The sequence below is a fragment of the Nicotiana tomentosiformis genome, chromosome 1, assembly GCF_000390325.3.
Source record: "Nicotiana tomentosiformis chromosome 1, ASM39032v3, whole genome shotgun sequence".
Lineage (NCBI taxonomy): Eukaryota > Viridiplantae > Streptophyta > Magnoliopsida > Solanales > Solanaceae > Nicotiana > Nicotiana tomentosiformis.
Genome location: NC_090812.1, coordinates 117,040,764 through 117,053,774, shown reverse-complemented (window position 1 = coordinate 117,053,774; position 13,011 = coordinate 117,040,764). Strand labels below are relative to the sequence as shown.

At 33.8% G+C, this 13,011-nt stretch overlaps 1 protein-coding gene across 3 annotated transcripts; it reads right to left on the bottom strand.

The window, feature by feature from the left end:
* Positions 1-2,200: 2,200 nt before the first annotated feature.
* LOC104099184 (membrane protein of ER body-like protein) lies at positions 2,201-11,725 on the bottom strand. Of its 3 annotated transcripts, XM_009606101.4 has the most exons (9): positions 11,436-11,725; positions 7,220-7,696; positions 6,067-6,165; positions 5,764-5,835; positions 4,543-4,698; positions 4,214-4,276; positions 3,678-3,884; positions 2,995-3,056; positions 2,201-2,886 (listed from the first exon to the last, which is right to left on the bottom strand). In XM_009606101.4, the coding sequence occupies exons 1-9, from the start codon at positions 11,632-11,634 to the stop codon at positions 2,419-2,421; spliced, it is 1,803 nt and encodes a 600-aa protein (XP_009604396.1). In that variant the 5' UTR covers positions 11,635-11,725; the 3' UTR covers positions 2,201-2,418. The 3 variants fall into 3 exon arrangements, with proteins under 3 accessions (XP_009604396.1, XP_009604397.1, XP_009604398.1); XM_009606102.4 differs by lacking the exon at positions 4,543-4,698 and having other exon boundaries at positions 11,436-11,724; XM_009606103.4 differs by lacking the exons at positions 4,214-4,276; positions 4,543-4,698.
* Between the last annotated feature and the right edge of the window lie 1,286 nt (positions 11,726-13,011).

Genomic DNA, 13,011 nt, shown 5'->3' with positions numbered 1-13,011 from the left:
TTCACCTCGCTCAACTCCAGTATCTGCACACATGGTGCAGAAGTATAGTATGAGTCCACCAGCACAGTACTCAGTAAATATACCCGACTGTTTAACAATGAAGTAGTGGCGAGGTGTGGTTAGAATAATATTCACGTCAACCACATGTGTAGTCAACATACATAGCAATAATCGAGAAAGTGCGCAGAAGTCGCATAATAAGCTAATCACAACTAAAACATATAACAATATGCAAAGATAAGCATATGATAATGATGCAATCCATCTTAACTAAACAAGTCCAATGCATATAACAAGGCATGAAATAATGCATATAACAAGGCATGAAATAACACATGAATCCAGCATGTAAAAATGCATGAATATGTATAAAGGATCACTTAAACAAAATAAAGCTACCATATTTATTCTCAACTCATTGGTATCTCAAATCAAAACAGAAATCCATCAGTTTCTCACAAATCTACGCACACACATCCCAATGTAGCATAGATTATCACGTGACTCTAGAGGGATGGATCCAAATTTATGAACACTATACAGATAACTCTATGTGTCATAATTATAACAACTCGCATGAACAACTCAACGTGCCTTTATCATAACAACTCCCTCGGACTACTCAACGTGTCATAATCACAAAAACTCGCACGGATACTAAACGTGCCATAATCACAACAAGGACATACGTATCTCATATGCAAATAAAGATGCATATATACAATGCATGACTATCAATAAAGCATATAATCCGACGTACACATGTCCCCTCGTGTTAAACTAGCATGTAAAAAATGCATATATAACATGATTTTATCATATAAAGAATACTTAAATAGTCATACAATAAGAAAGGCATGTCACAAGTAAGACATACAAAGACCTAACATACTACCTCAAGCATAGTGGTATCCCCATATATGCTCGTCACGTCGCATATATGTTACCCCAACGTCGCATATATGTTACCCCACATACGTAGTTAGTAGCAAACAAAACAATTTGGGGAAAATCACTTCTAAATGGATATGACTCCACTTACCTCCAATCCAGCTTAGAGACTTTGATGCTAGGTCAATATTACATGAAGATTATTGAGATGGTCATTAAGGTTTTGGAGCGTTAAATTTCTGAAATATTGACTATCGGAGCCTGGTAAATCTCTCAGTTCCGTTGCTATGGTCCCTTCGTACCTAAATATGCTCGGAGGCTTTGTTTAGGGAATGTAGCGACACTGCACGTTCGTGGCTTCTATTTTACCGGGTAGGTTTGGTTTTCCTTTTCATTGTTCGTGAGTTTTCAGAAAGAAAGGTAAGGATTAAAATGAATCTTTGCTCTACATATGAAAAGATGACTCACGGTTGAGGATAGCTTCTAGTGGACCTCAATATTGAGGCGACAGTGAGCGGCTGGCTCCCTTTCTTGCTGATTTAATAAGAATAATTTGATAACTAGATAGTATTATCTCATTATATTTTATCATGGAGGTTGATATATGTTTCAAGGATTATAGCATGTTTGACCAAGCTTTATTTTTGCTAGAAATATTTTTTAATAACAAAAGTACTTTTTTCCATAGTTAAGATGTTAGGTCAAGCTTTTAGATGGAAAAGAAGTATTTTCGAGAAATAGAAAAAAATAGTTTTTCATTAAAAGTATTTTTTTAAAAGCACTTTTAAAAAAAATACATTTAAAAGCTATTTTTTAAAAATTTGGCTAAATACTAATTATTGATCAAAAGTATTTTTTACATTAATTAGTTAAACACAAAATGTTTCACATCCTCCCCAAAAAAATACTTAAAGGTATTTTTCAAAATAAGCTAATTTTAAAAACTTAGCCACTATTGCTCAGTTGTCACGTCCAGGTCCTTTTAGTTATTTAATGTTTCCAGAGTTACCTATTACTACTTAAGTAACACCATAACCGATACCACTAATTATTATTTAGTATTATTATTATTATTATTATTATTATTATTAATATTATTTTTATATCTCAGTATACTTAATGAAAATATTGTTTTCTTATATATACTTAAAACATCAAAAAGATATTTTTATGAAATTCTTATTGCATTGTCAATCTACTATTAAAGTACATATTTATCATATCGTAATATCCTAATTATAAGAAATATAATATAGTTTTTAATAAAGGAAAAAATATCTTTCCCACGTCAATTGGATGATACTAAAAGCACGCTCCAAATAGGGGTATTACATAATACTAGAAAAGTTTGAATAGCACAAGCAGGGGCTACAGAAACATCTTCAGAATATCACATAGGAACAACCAATACAAAAACTCACTCGCTCACTCAAAATTCCCAAGAAAACAGCCAAATTCTCAGAGGTACTAAAAGGTTACAAAGAACGAAGAGGAAAATACAGAAGATTTAACAACACGGAGAAGATGTCAATAGGATGCCCAGGCTGGATTTTGTGAAATTGTCTCGGGGATAAAAAGAGAGGGTGCAGGATTTGAGTCAAACCAGCCCAAGTGATCCATGAGCCTCTTAATTAAATGACCTGCTGCATAACCAACACCCGAGGCCATACCTGCAGCTGTAATATAGGACACAATAGTCTTTAAGTATCTACTAAACTTATTTGCTCCTTGTGTATAAGCCTTTGCAGCAGCAAGTATGATAATGCACAAAAGAGAAGCCGCTGCAACTGCTATAAGCTTGTAGTCTCTATCGTCACTCTTACGAAATGCGAATCCATATACTACTGGTGGGACAAGGCCAAATATAAAATATGACAACAGGGCAAAAGTAGCATGAAGTAGGAAATGCTTTCTTTGGCCAAGTAGCTCTCCATATCGATCTGCTTGATCACTAAGATTAGAACCTCCTCCGACATTATACTTCAAGTCTACCAACTGCAAATTTCCATTTTATTTGAGAACAGATAAGCAGCAAGAACTAAAGTACGAGAAAGGAAGGTAGAAGAACAGTTAGCAACTGTAAAGCAGAACCAGAAAACTCACATTTTGACAAATGACAAAAAATCCAGCTATCAGATTTGCCACCCCAATAGTTAGGATCTTCGCTGCAATATCAAGAAAAATCTATAAGTAAGCCATTCTTATTCTGTCAAAATTTTAGGAGAGAGAAGATTTAGAAGCCTTGGTTTTTCAGGTGTAGTAGCTTTATCATAAGCATCAGCACAATCCACAGAAGTCACCTCTAACCAACAAAGTAACATTACTATTATGCCTTTTGTCTAGAATCATAAACCTGAAGTCAAAATACTCATGCAACTCAATGGCCTAGTGTGTGTGGGGGTATGCCTGTCTAGCATTCCACCAACTCAAGGTGCTTTACGTCATCATAGTTTGCATTTACATGTTAACATATGCCCAAGATTGAACATACACGTGATGCTACATAAAATTAACAAATCTAGAGGAAGGATGTTAATGTAAGTGTAAGAACCGGGAATTAGCAATTTAGCATGGGTAAGATGCACCAGTTGACGTATCAAGACAACCTTTTTACCCTATCTATTGAACTAGGAAGACATCAGTCAAAAGATAATGCTTCTAAACTTCTAAAGTGAAAGATCTTTAAAAACTCTCACAAAGATCTCCTAGGTTACCATTGGAGTAACGAACCAAGATAACAAAGATTGAAGAATTAAACCAAAAAAAAAAATGTCTCAGTGACTTACTTGTGTCCGCATCGGAAGCAGCTGCAGAGGAAACCACACCCAAGCTTGTAATTGACTCTATTAAACCTCCATATACTATGCATTTTACAATTTCCAGTGATTTGGTATTTTTAACTTCAACTGGAAGTAATGGTCTTTGTGTACTGCTGGAATCCGCAGTTGATGATGAGGCTCCTGGGTCATCCATAGGAATTCGCCAATCATCTCCTGCATTATATAGCTATTTATCAAAACATATTGCCCTACAAACTTTTTAACATTTCATGAACACCTAAGCTCTAATGCTTCGCAATAGGAAACGACTTTCAACATTTTCGACTCAACTCAAATACAGCTAGAGATGCTAAAACTAATAAGATTCAAATGCCATGTGTGCTTTTTTATGAAATAATGGTGTAAGATATGACCACGTCCGCCCCTAGCCGATTAGGGCGACTACTAGATGAAAAGATAATCATGGTGGATACGAAAAATCTGATGCACCACATAAGTACTGGAATACAAATGTTTTGCTACATATTTTCCAGCACTATCACCTTTATTCTCTTTAATTTCACTTGGTGGTTTCTTTGAAGGCATTGCCCCAGGAATGAAGCCACCTGCAAAATTTGTAGTTTCCCAATGATAAGTAGAAAGAAAAGAGATATAAGGAAAAGTTTTCTGCTCACTGTACTTTCGAGAAGTACAGGAGTACATGTAGAACTTCTGGCCTTGGACATGGTAAACACAAACCAAGATGTTCAAAAGTAGAAACTGGCTAAAAGAGAAAGTTGAGCAAACAAACACAAAAGCAGAAAAACTTCTCCATAAAGATGGAAAATATTGTGTATTAAGGAGAATTAGCTCTTCTCTTCAATTGCATTACCTTCCTCTCCAAGATCAAAAATACTGCCGGGATGTGTGGGTCCTTTTGCTGGAGGAGTTCCTGAAGGTTTCTTGGCGGTTGGGGATTTATTGTCAGCTGCATCGTCTTTGGCTGATGGTAGTCTTCCATTTGGAAAAGGATGAGTGTTCTGCCCAGCTGATGGTTCAAATGGATTTATGAGACGAACCCAAATCAGTACTATTGTTTGCTTGGTCAAGATCTTTTCTTGTTACAAGAATATTAAGAGTGAAATAGGTCGGGTAAGGAACAATATCAAGATTGTTTAACAATGTTAAACATATAGGCTTGAGCGGCTAAGCAGTCATTGTCCTCCATAAACTGCCTGATAATAGTCCAATGTAATCCACATAAGGTTTTGCACTTAGTGTGTCGGCACTAAGTAGAAGATTTTGATTTTCTGTGTTGCACTTGTGGAGGAAGGGCAAGAAAGAGAGTGCAAGGTGGGAAAGGATGGTATATTCGAAGAGTTAAGTGGTCTTAGTGATAAAGCGCCATGTTGCTCAGATCCTTCAAAATTCTAGCTGCACCCGTGTCAATCCGACATGATTTGGGTGTGGGGTCCACACCAGATTACGTCAACCTAATATTGGCGCTTTGACTACACCTATGACCAAGATGTTCAGGTTGATTGGATATTTTGACTTGATTTTGGGTTTTCTCAACCTAATATGTATATATATTCACATAAACTACTAGAACACTTTGCTATTATACGAGATAACTTATGAACATACGAGTTTACAAAGATTTTTTTTTATACTAGCTTTAATTTAATAACTTCAATTAATTGTCGAAATATATACTTATATATATCGTAATATAGATTTATTGGTTGTATCTTTACTTCTACTGGTATCCCAGAACCCAGAGATTTAGGTGATGAATTCTAGATCGGCCCCATGTCAGTGTGCCCACGCCCCTATCCGATCAATATAGATAAAGGTACACATAGCTAACAAGCCTGCACCTAGAAAACAGATCATGATGATCTTAAGAAGCCAAAAGGTTATATAATTTTTGTACACTGTCACCAAAGAAACAATCCTGATTGATTTGAAAGGAATTGTATAGAATATATGCAGTTTGATCAGCTATCGCAAAGGCAAATATGTGATTTAACTAGTTACTGAATGCATTTAGTTTCCAGTAAACAGAAAGAAAGGAAATTAAAAAAATTAAGAAACTATTAGAAAACGCCACCTGGCTCAGTGAACTTTCTTCCATCCGTAACTTTTCTCTTGCGAAGAAACCAATGAAGATCAAAGCATCCTTCTGCACAGTTTTAAAATATCACATATTGAGCTTCACATCAAGACTGAAGAAAAAAGAAAATGTCTTCTATCTTTAGCACCATTTCTTTCCTTCAATGATGCTAATGTAAATAAATCAGTTATCTGAACTAGAAAGCTGTACAAAACGACTGAATAATCATGCATGAAAGTCGAAACACCTACTGAAAGCAAAAGGACGATTCAAAGTGCATAAAGTAACTAGACTAAATACCTTCATTTGGAACTGACTTTCCCTCTTCAGTTGCAGAACCAGAAGGCACAGAGTTTCCTCCTCCACTTCCAAAAAGCGGGAATGGATTGAGCTTCTTTCCTGCATAAATTGAACAAGCATCTGAATTCTGCATATAGTTATAAGAAATGTTATACTAGTCATCATGTGTGGAAATTTGTCAGATACATGTATTCTTAAATTAAATGTAATTTAAAAATGACTGCACTTAGAACTTAGAGGGAACACTATTTGAGTTTCTAAGGTTACAACTATAAACTTTACACTTATAAATTCGCAAGTTTGCAGTTTTTAAGGGAGTCAATAAAAAGCAAATGAGTAATATAGATGAACTTATTATGGATAGGAAATAGTGAAAGCTCACACAAATAGAATAAAGATCACCAAATGAATTCAAAAGTATCATCTTAAAGCTTCGCACTGCAAATAAACTGCAGATGAACAATCTTTGCCAAAACTATGTGCAATGATAAATGCTAGTTACTGCTCAAGCTTCTTGCATATTATTACTGAGGGTGGACAAAACTTAAATGTCGTTCTTACATGATTCAATATACCTACGTCAAAATTTGCTGCAGGACAAAACATTAAAAAAGAAAAACTTCATAATGGTATATAGTGCAATGACTGTAAAAGCTAAAATTTGATGTTTAGACTACTGGTTTTATAGCTGCCTCTTCTTCGCATGGACTGAAGACCTAAAATAGTCCAGGAACTTCTCGAATCAGCATGTTGTTTCCAAAAGGCAAAAATTTATGCTATAAAAAAGGGCAGCCCGGTGCACGAAGCATCCCGCATTCACGCAGATTAGAATTGAATGCAGATTTACACTTATAGCTCAAAGAGCATTAGACTGTGTCAAGCCACTGTGTCAAGCCAAATGCTGCTGAAACAAGGAGCTTCACTTTTCCATTTTTAAACAATTCAGATCCATGATCATTGATCCCTACTTGGAATCCTTTTCTTCCCTGCCGTATAGTAAAAGTTTGAGCTCACTGATCTTCATCGTGTTGTCATCAAACACAAGGACAGCAAATGAATCGACATTTTAATTAGTGGCATTACTGTAACATAGCCATGTATGTAGTACACTTAGATGAGATATTCAGAAGAACATTAAACTTAGAAAATATACCTATAAGAATGAAAATGCTGAAGCATGAACAGCATCCAAGTAGATCCTGATGATCATCAGTTTCTACTGGAATCCTTCTTTCCCACTTTACCCTTCGGAGGACAACCTTGGTTATACGAGAACTGCAGTTAGGACAGTATGCATTATGTGTGTGTAGCTTATCAACTGCTGTCGTGTCAAAGAACTCCAACTCGACGACTTCCTCCTCTTCAATGATTCTTTCATTTTCACTTCCTTTTGTGACTGAAGCACTTGACTGTGAATCATGTCCTAGTGAAGGTGGAAGACATACACCAGAAAGAAACTTGCCCTTAGAATTTCCTGTCTCATCCTGTGAATCATGTCCTAGTGCAGGTGGAAGACATACACCAGAAAGAATTTCTGCCTTAGCATTTCCCGTCTCATTACCATTGACAACACCGTCTAGAACCTTCTGAAAGTCTATAGTCTTTAAATTGGCAGCCAAGTTCTCAATACCTGCAAGGGACAGTATAACAGTACATCATGTGAGGAACACAACTTAGCAGCTTTAGGCCTCTTTGCATATGCAACATTTACTTGCAATGTCATACACTAGCGTTAATTCTAAGATAATAAGAGGGCCAATTTTAAGAATTAAACAAGAAGAAATGATACTTTTATGATCCTTTAACAAAATTTGGCATGACAATGTTAGACAATAACCCCGATATGATAGAAACGCCCATCTAAACCATTAATAGGAAAACTAAGGTACTGTTCTCGTTTCTAGTATATATCATATTCAATTAGAGTAATACCAAAATTCTGCTATTTGTTATTGTGTATCTACTGACCTCTACCGTGAAAATGGAAGGAAATGCTTTAAGTAAAGAAGATTGATAAATTTGTTGCAATTTTTACACACATTAAAACCCCAGAATTAGGAGCTCATTTTAAAATTGATTCGGAAAGTAAACTTAATAGATGAATCAGTCAAAATGTGTTTGAACAAAAACAATACTATGAGTTAGAGAGGCATCTAATGCTACATCTGCGAGAATAAAGCCAATAAGAATTTCATGTTCACTAGTCCGACGGCCTCTAATGCCACAGCGAGTGGGAGGAAACAGTCAATAACAACAGAGCTTACGACTTACGAGTAAGTCATTTTCTAAATTCTTCGTAGATTGCGCTGCGGCGCTGTTAAGCTACCAGAAAATCGCAGTTCGCCGGAGGCGGGAGGGTGATGATCGGGGGCGGATGTTGCCCTATATTCATCTGAAGCCATAATTTTTTACTCAAAAGTATAAATATATAGGTGAAACTTACAGGTTTTGACCAATGTCCATTAATTTAGCTTAGGTCTATTTTGATCCCTCAAATATAACCTTGAGCATATTTAGTCCCTTAAGTATGCTAAAGTGTAACAACTTTAGTTTCACTGACACAATGTGTTCAAAAACTAACGATGTTCGCAAATTATCACTTTAATTCCTCATTTTTAGATAATGTCTTCTAAAATTTTGATCTTAAAAATATCTCATTATGTGCCAGTTTTCAATGAGAAATTGATACTGTATAGCCGCCGTTAAAATAATAGCCGAAAAAATATATAAAATTTATAAATTATTTTGTGTATATATATACATTTAAAAATTTCGGTTGATTTCGGAGGGAAATTTCATCTTTGTTTTGGCCCTCGCAGATTGACCATATTCCTTTCTTCTCTTCTTCTTTTTTTCTCTTATCCTTTCATTGTGAATTTGGAAATTTAACTGGTTTGATTTAAGGAAAGTCATTTTACACGAAAAATGATTCACAAAGAATTATTTTTATGGTGCTTGACAGATGAGTGAAAAGTATACCTCGAAAAAATATATATAAAAAAATTTATAATAATATTAGCAAATCGAATAATATTATTTTGATGAAACTTTCAAATATTAAACTTATTAATAATATTTAAATGATATTCTCTACTGTCCATAATAAGTAACTTTTTTGTCTTTTTATTTTAGTCCAAAATAAGCATCGTTTTACCTAATAAAGAAGAAATTAACTTTATTTTTAAAAATTTGACCTTATTTACATATCTCAATGTGTCAAATTAATAATACGAAATTTTTAATTAAGGATAATTTAGTTATAATATCTTTTTTCTAGAAGTTAGTATTTTTTTAAGGTGTGTGTCAAAGGCCAAAAGGTCACTTATTATGCACCGAATGAAGTAGTTTTGAACAGGTAATATAGAATTAATAGTTGAGATAATTAAAATAACTTTCCTTAATAAGGGACCAAAGTTATTTCTTTTCTTTTGATCTTTGGTTAAGACCAAAAACAACTTTATTGTGAAAATATATTTTCCTGAAATATAATTTTCTTATAAAAATATAATTTTTATGTAATTATTTTTGGATAGAATGGACTGTTAAGAATAGCGACGAATCCTTGCTCCACCTGACGAGTAAGACAAACTGGAGTGGAAAAAGGAGGATAACGAAGAGGTTGAATCCAACCGACGAGGTGGAACCTTTCTTTCATTTCAGGCTGCAACTCCAAAGTGACTTTAACATAAACAAAAATAGTTGATTTGAATTGAAAATATAATCTTAATCTTAACAAATAAATTTGATCCAAAAAATTAATTAAGAATTTGACCAAAGCCAAAGTCAGAGTTAAGGGACCGCAAAGTATTGTCTTCTTCTCAATTTTTTAATAGCTAAAAGGAGTCATTTGTATATACACCAACAAATGTCTTTGCCTCCTCCAATGTTTATGTTCATTTGTAAATGAGAGAAATTAAAAAATTTATTTTTCATTCATACTATTTTAAGCTAAAAACTCAACATAATTTACGTAAAATTCATACTAATTTTTATTCCTCGGATAAACTAATATGTTAATTAATTTCTTATATATTTTTCAATGGAATTTTCATAACTTGAATAAGTTTCTAATGTAGATGGTGCTATAGCTTAATTTGACAACTTAAACCCTCATAGGATATCTGACGCGGATTTCTCTATTCGAAAGCTTATCACCAAAGAGGATAGTTGACTTGAGTTTTTTTTAAGATACTCCCTCTTTTTTGACAAATTTTTTTTATTAATCTGTTCAAAAAAGATGACACATTTTTATATTTGAAAATAATTTAACTTTAATTTTTTTATTTTACTCATATTACCATTAATGATAAGCTTTTATAATCACAAAAATATCACGGCCTCACAAAGTTTTTGCCCCTTAAACTTTTAGGACCACGTGTTTCAAACATTTTTTTTTCTCTTAAATTTTGTGTCAAGTCAAACTATATTATCTAAATTGAAATGGATGGAGCTGAGTATCTCTTAGTTTTATACCTATATTTATGTTACACAATTCGTTATGAAGTTTATGAAATTTGACTTCTCTATTATAGTGGGAAGAATGTCAAAATAACAAGTTTAAAGTTGATTTAGTGGAAAAGCATCTTACAAAAAGTTTATCAATTAATAATTAGTTAAATGAATGTTAAGAAATTATAAAAATTATATACTCCTTAAATATCATTATTAAAATGATTTCACATATTTTGGAACGTCTTAAAATAAATGGAAACGTGATATGAATATAGGTAGACAGTCCACTACTTTCGTTTGTTCTCCATGAAACTGAAAAACCAAAGTTCATTTTGTTTTTTCCAAAAACAAAAATGTGGCTGGAGGTGGATAAAAGCTATTTTATATATTGAGCCAACCAAAAAGGAATACAAGTAACAAATATTTTAATTTAATATTTAACTTTCCAAAATAGAAAACCAAAACCCGATCTGTAAAAACTTTACTTTTTTCCCTTTAATGATCTCTCTCTTTTTAGAAGCCTAGTATTGTCTTCATCCTCCTCCTTTAGAACCAACAATTCGCTTAACCAAAGGAAATTGTACTGTTTTGAGGAAAATTAAAGCCTAAATATATAGATTAACAAAAAGCAAACACAATTAAAAAACAAAATATAGAAGGCGAGGAAAAAAGGAGACATCCAGTCACGGAATGACATGTTTCCTTAAATAATGATCTTGGCAATTCTCTTTATGAGGTCGCTTTTCTCTTTAAATGATCTAAAATATATACCTTATAGTATTCAATAAATTAAAATTCCAACTGTCACTGCTCTCTACTGTACTACAAACGAAAACTAAGACATCAATACACAAAATTTCTTCAGTTTTATTCACGTAACAGCCTATAGGTAGAACATGGTTTTGAAGATTGCATACCTCCATTCTTGTCAAAGTAGATGCTATTGTTAAGCTCCTCCTCCTTGTTAACCTCTTCTTCATTAACAGCACCACCGTCATCGTTGGCGGTGCGTCGACCTCGACGTCCGACAAGTGCCTCCTCCACCGTCTCCTCCGCCTCTACTGCGGTCTCCGGCACCACCTCCTTCCAGTTGTGTTGCGCCACCTCCATAGCCATAATGTCCTTGGAATTATTTGTGTGGCACAAAGACTTATGAAATGGTCAGCAGCACGCACAATTCAAGTTGTCACCAAGAGCCAAGAGCTTGGACTCTATAAATAGACGACAATTCAGTCAATTAATTATCAATGTTTATCAGTATTAAAAAATAAGGTAATAAATGAAGTTGGTTAGAAGTGTGAAAGAAATAAAATATAGATCGATGCGTACTTAATTGGTCGTGCTAAGAAAAAAAAAACAAGTTGAGAATCTTCAAGTTCTTAGCTGTTTATACACATGATTAGGGGTTACAGATTGTCTACTAGTGTAGTTTACACTTGCATTATTTTACGTTCTTGCACATCTGTTGATCCTTTATTACAAAATCTAGGAGTAGTATACTTATTTAATTTATATTACAAGGACAGCATAGACACTTTTCTACTGTACTATGTGTATATTTGATCTTGTTATAAATAGATTATTTTCCTCGATTTTTCATGTTGGATGATGTAAAATAACTATACACCGTTAGTATGCCACGATTAAACTCACGCCGAGATCAATCTAGAGTATTACTAGAAGACTTAAAAAAGTTTGTAATGAACTGGGTTTCAGACTTTTCAGATGGTAGTGTCCAAAACGTGGCTATCCTTTTTAGTCAAGTTTCTTGTAATTTAATACTTCTTAATATTTAAATCCAAGTGCGAGGTCAGTACATAGTTGACCTGACCTGGTTGAGTTCAGATATGAGATTCCCACCTGCCTACCAATTTTTTGTCATTAGTTTCACCTGTGATACTACCTGTACTTTCATAATTTTTTTGATATACTTGATTATTATCTTTGTTTATTACTAGCTAATTGAACTAGATAATACATGCCTAAACGTTCATGATTTTTTTTAATATATTTATGTTTACCCTAAAAATTGAGTAACAATTAAACTTACATTATGGTATTAAGGATATATCATTTGAACCAGCACCAATTGATAAACAACGAATTAAATAGATAAATTGAACAATAAAATAAATCAAACCGGTCCGCAAACAATACCTCGACCTCGATTCGAGATAGTCTTGATGTTAGTTAATAAGAACAATGGAGGATGGAACAAACAGCAATGAACAGTAAGTAAACGACATCCCTCACTTAAAGGCCAAGAAGTGCAAGATGCGATACCTATTGCTTGGTTCCTTTATTTTTACACCAACACCCCATGAACGTGACAGAAAAATTGATGCAAAATTGGGGGCGCAATTCATATCCTCAAAGTGGAAGGAAAAGTGGTGAAAGTGATGGCGTCGCGTCGCGACATTAAATCAAGCGCTTGTTGGGAGGCAACCCAATTATATATTTTTATTTTTGTTTAATTTTTTTTAATTGTGTTAT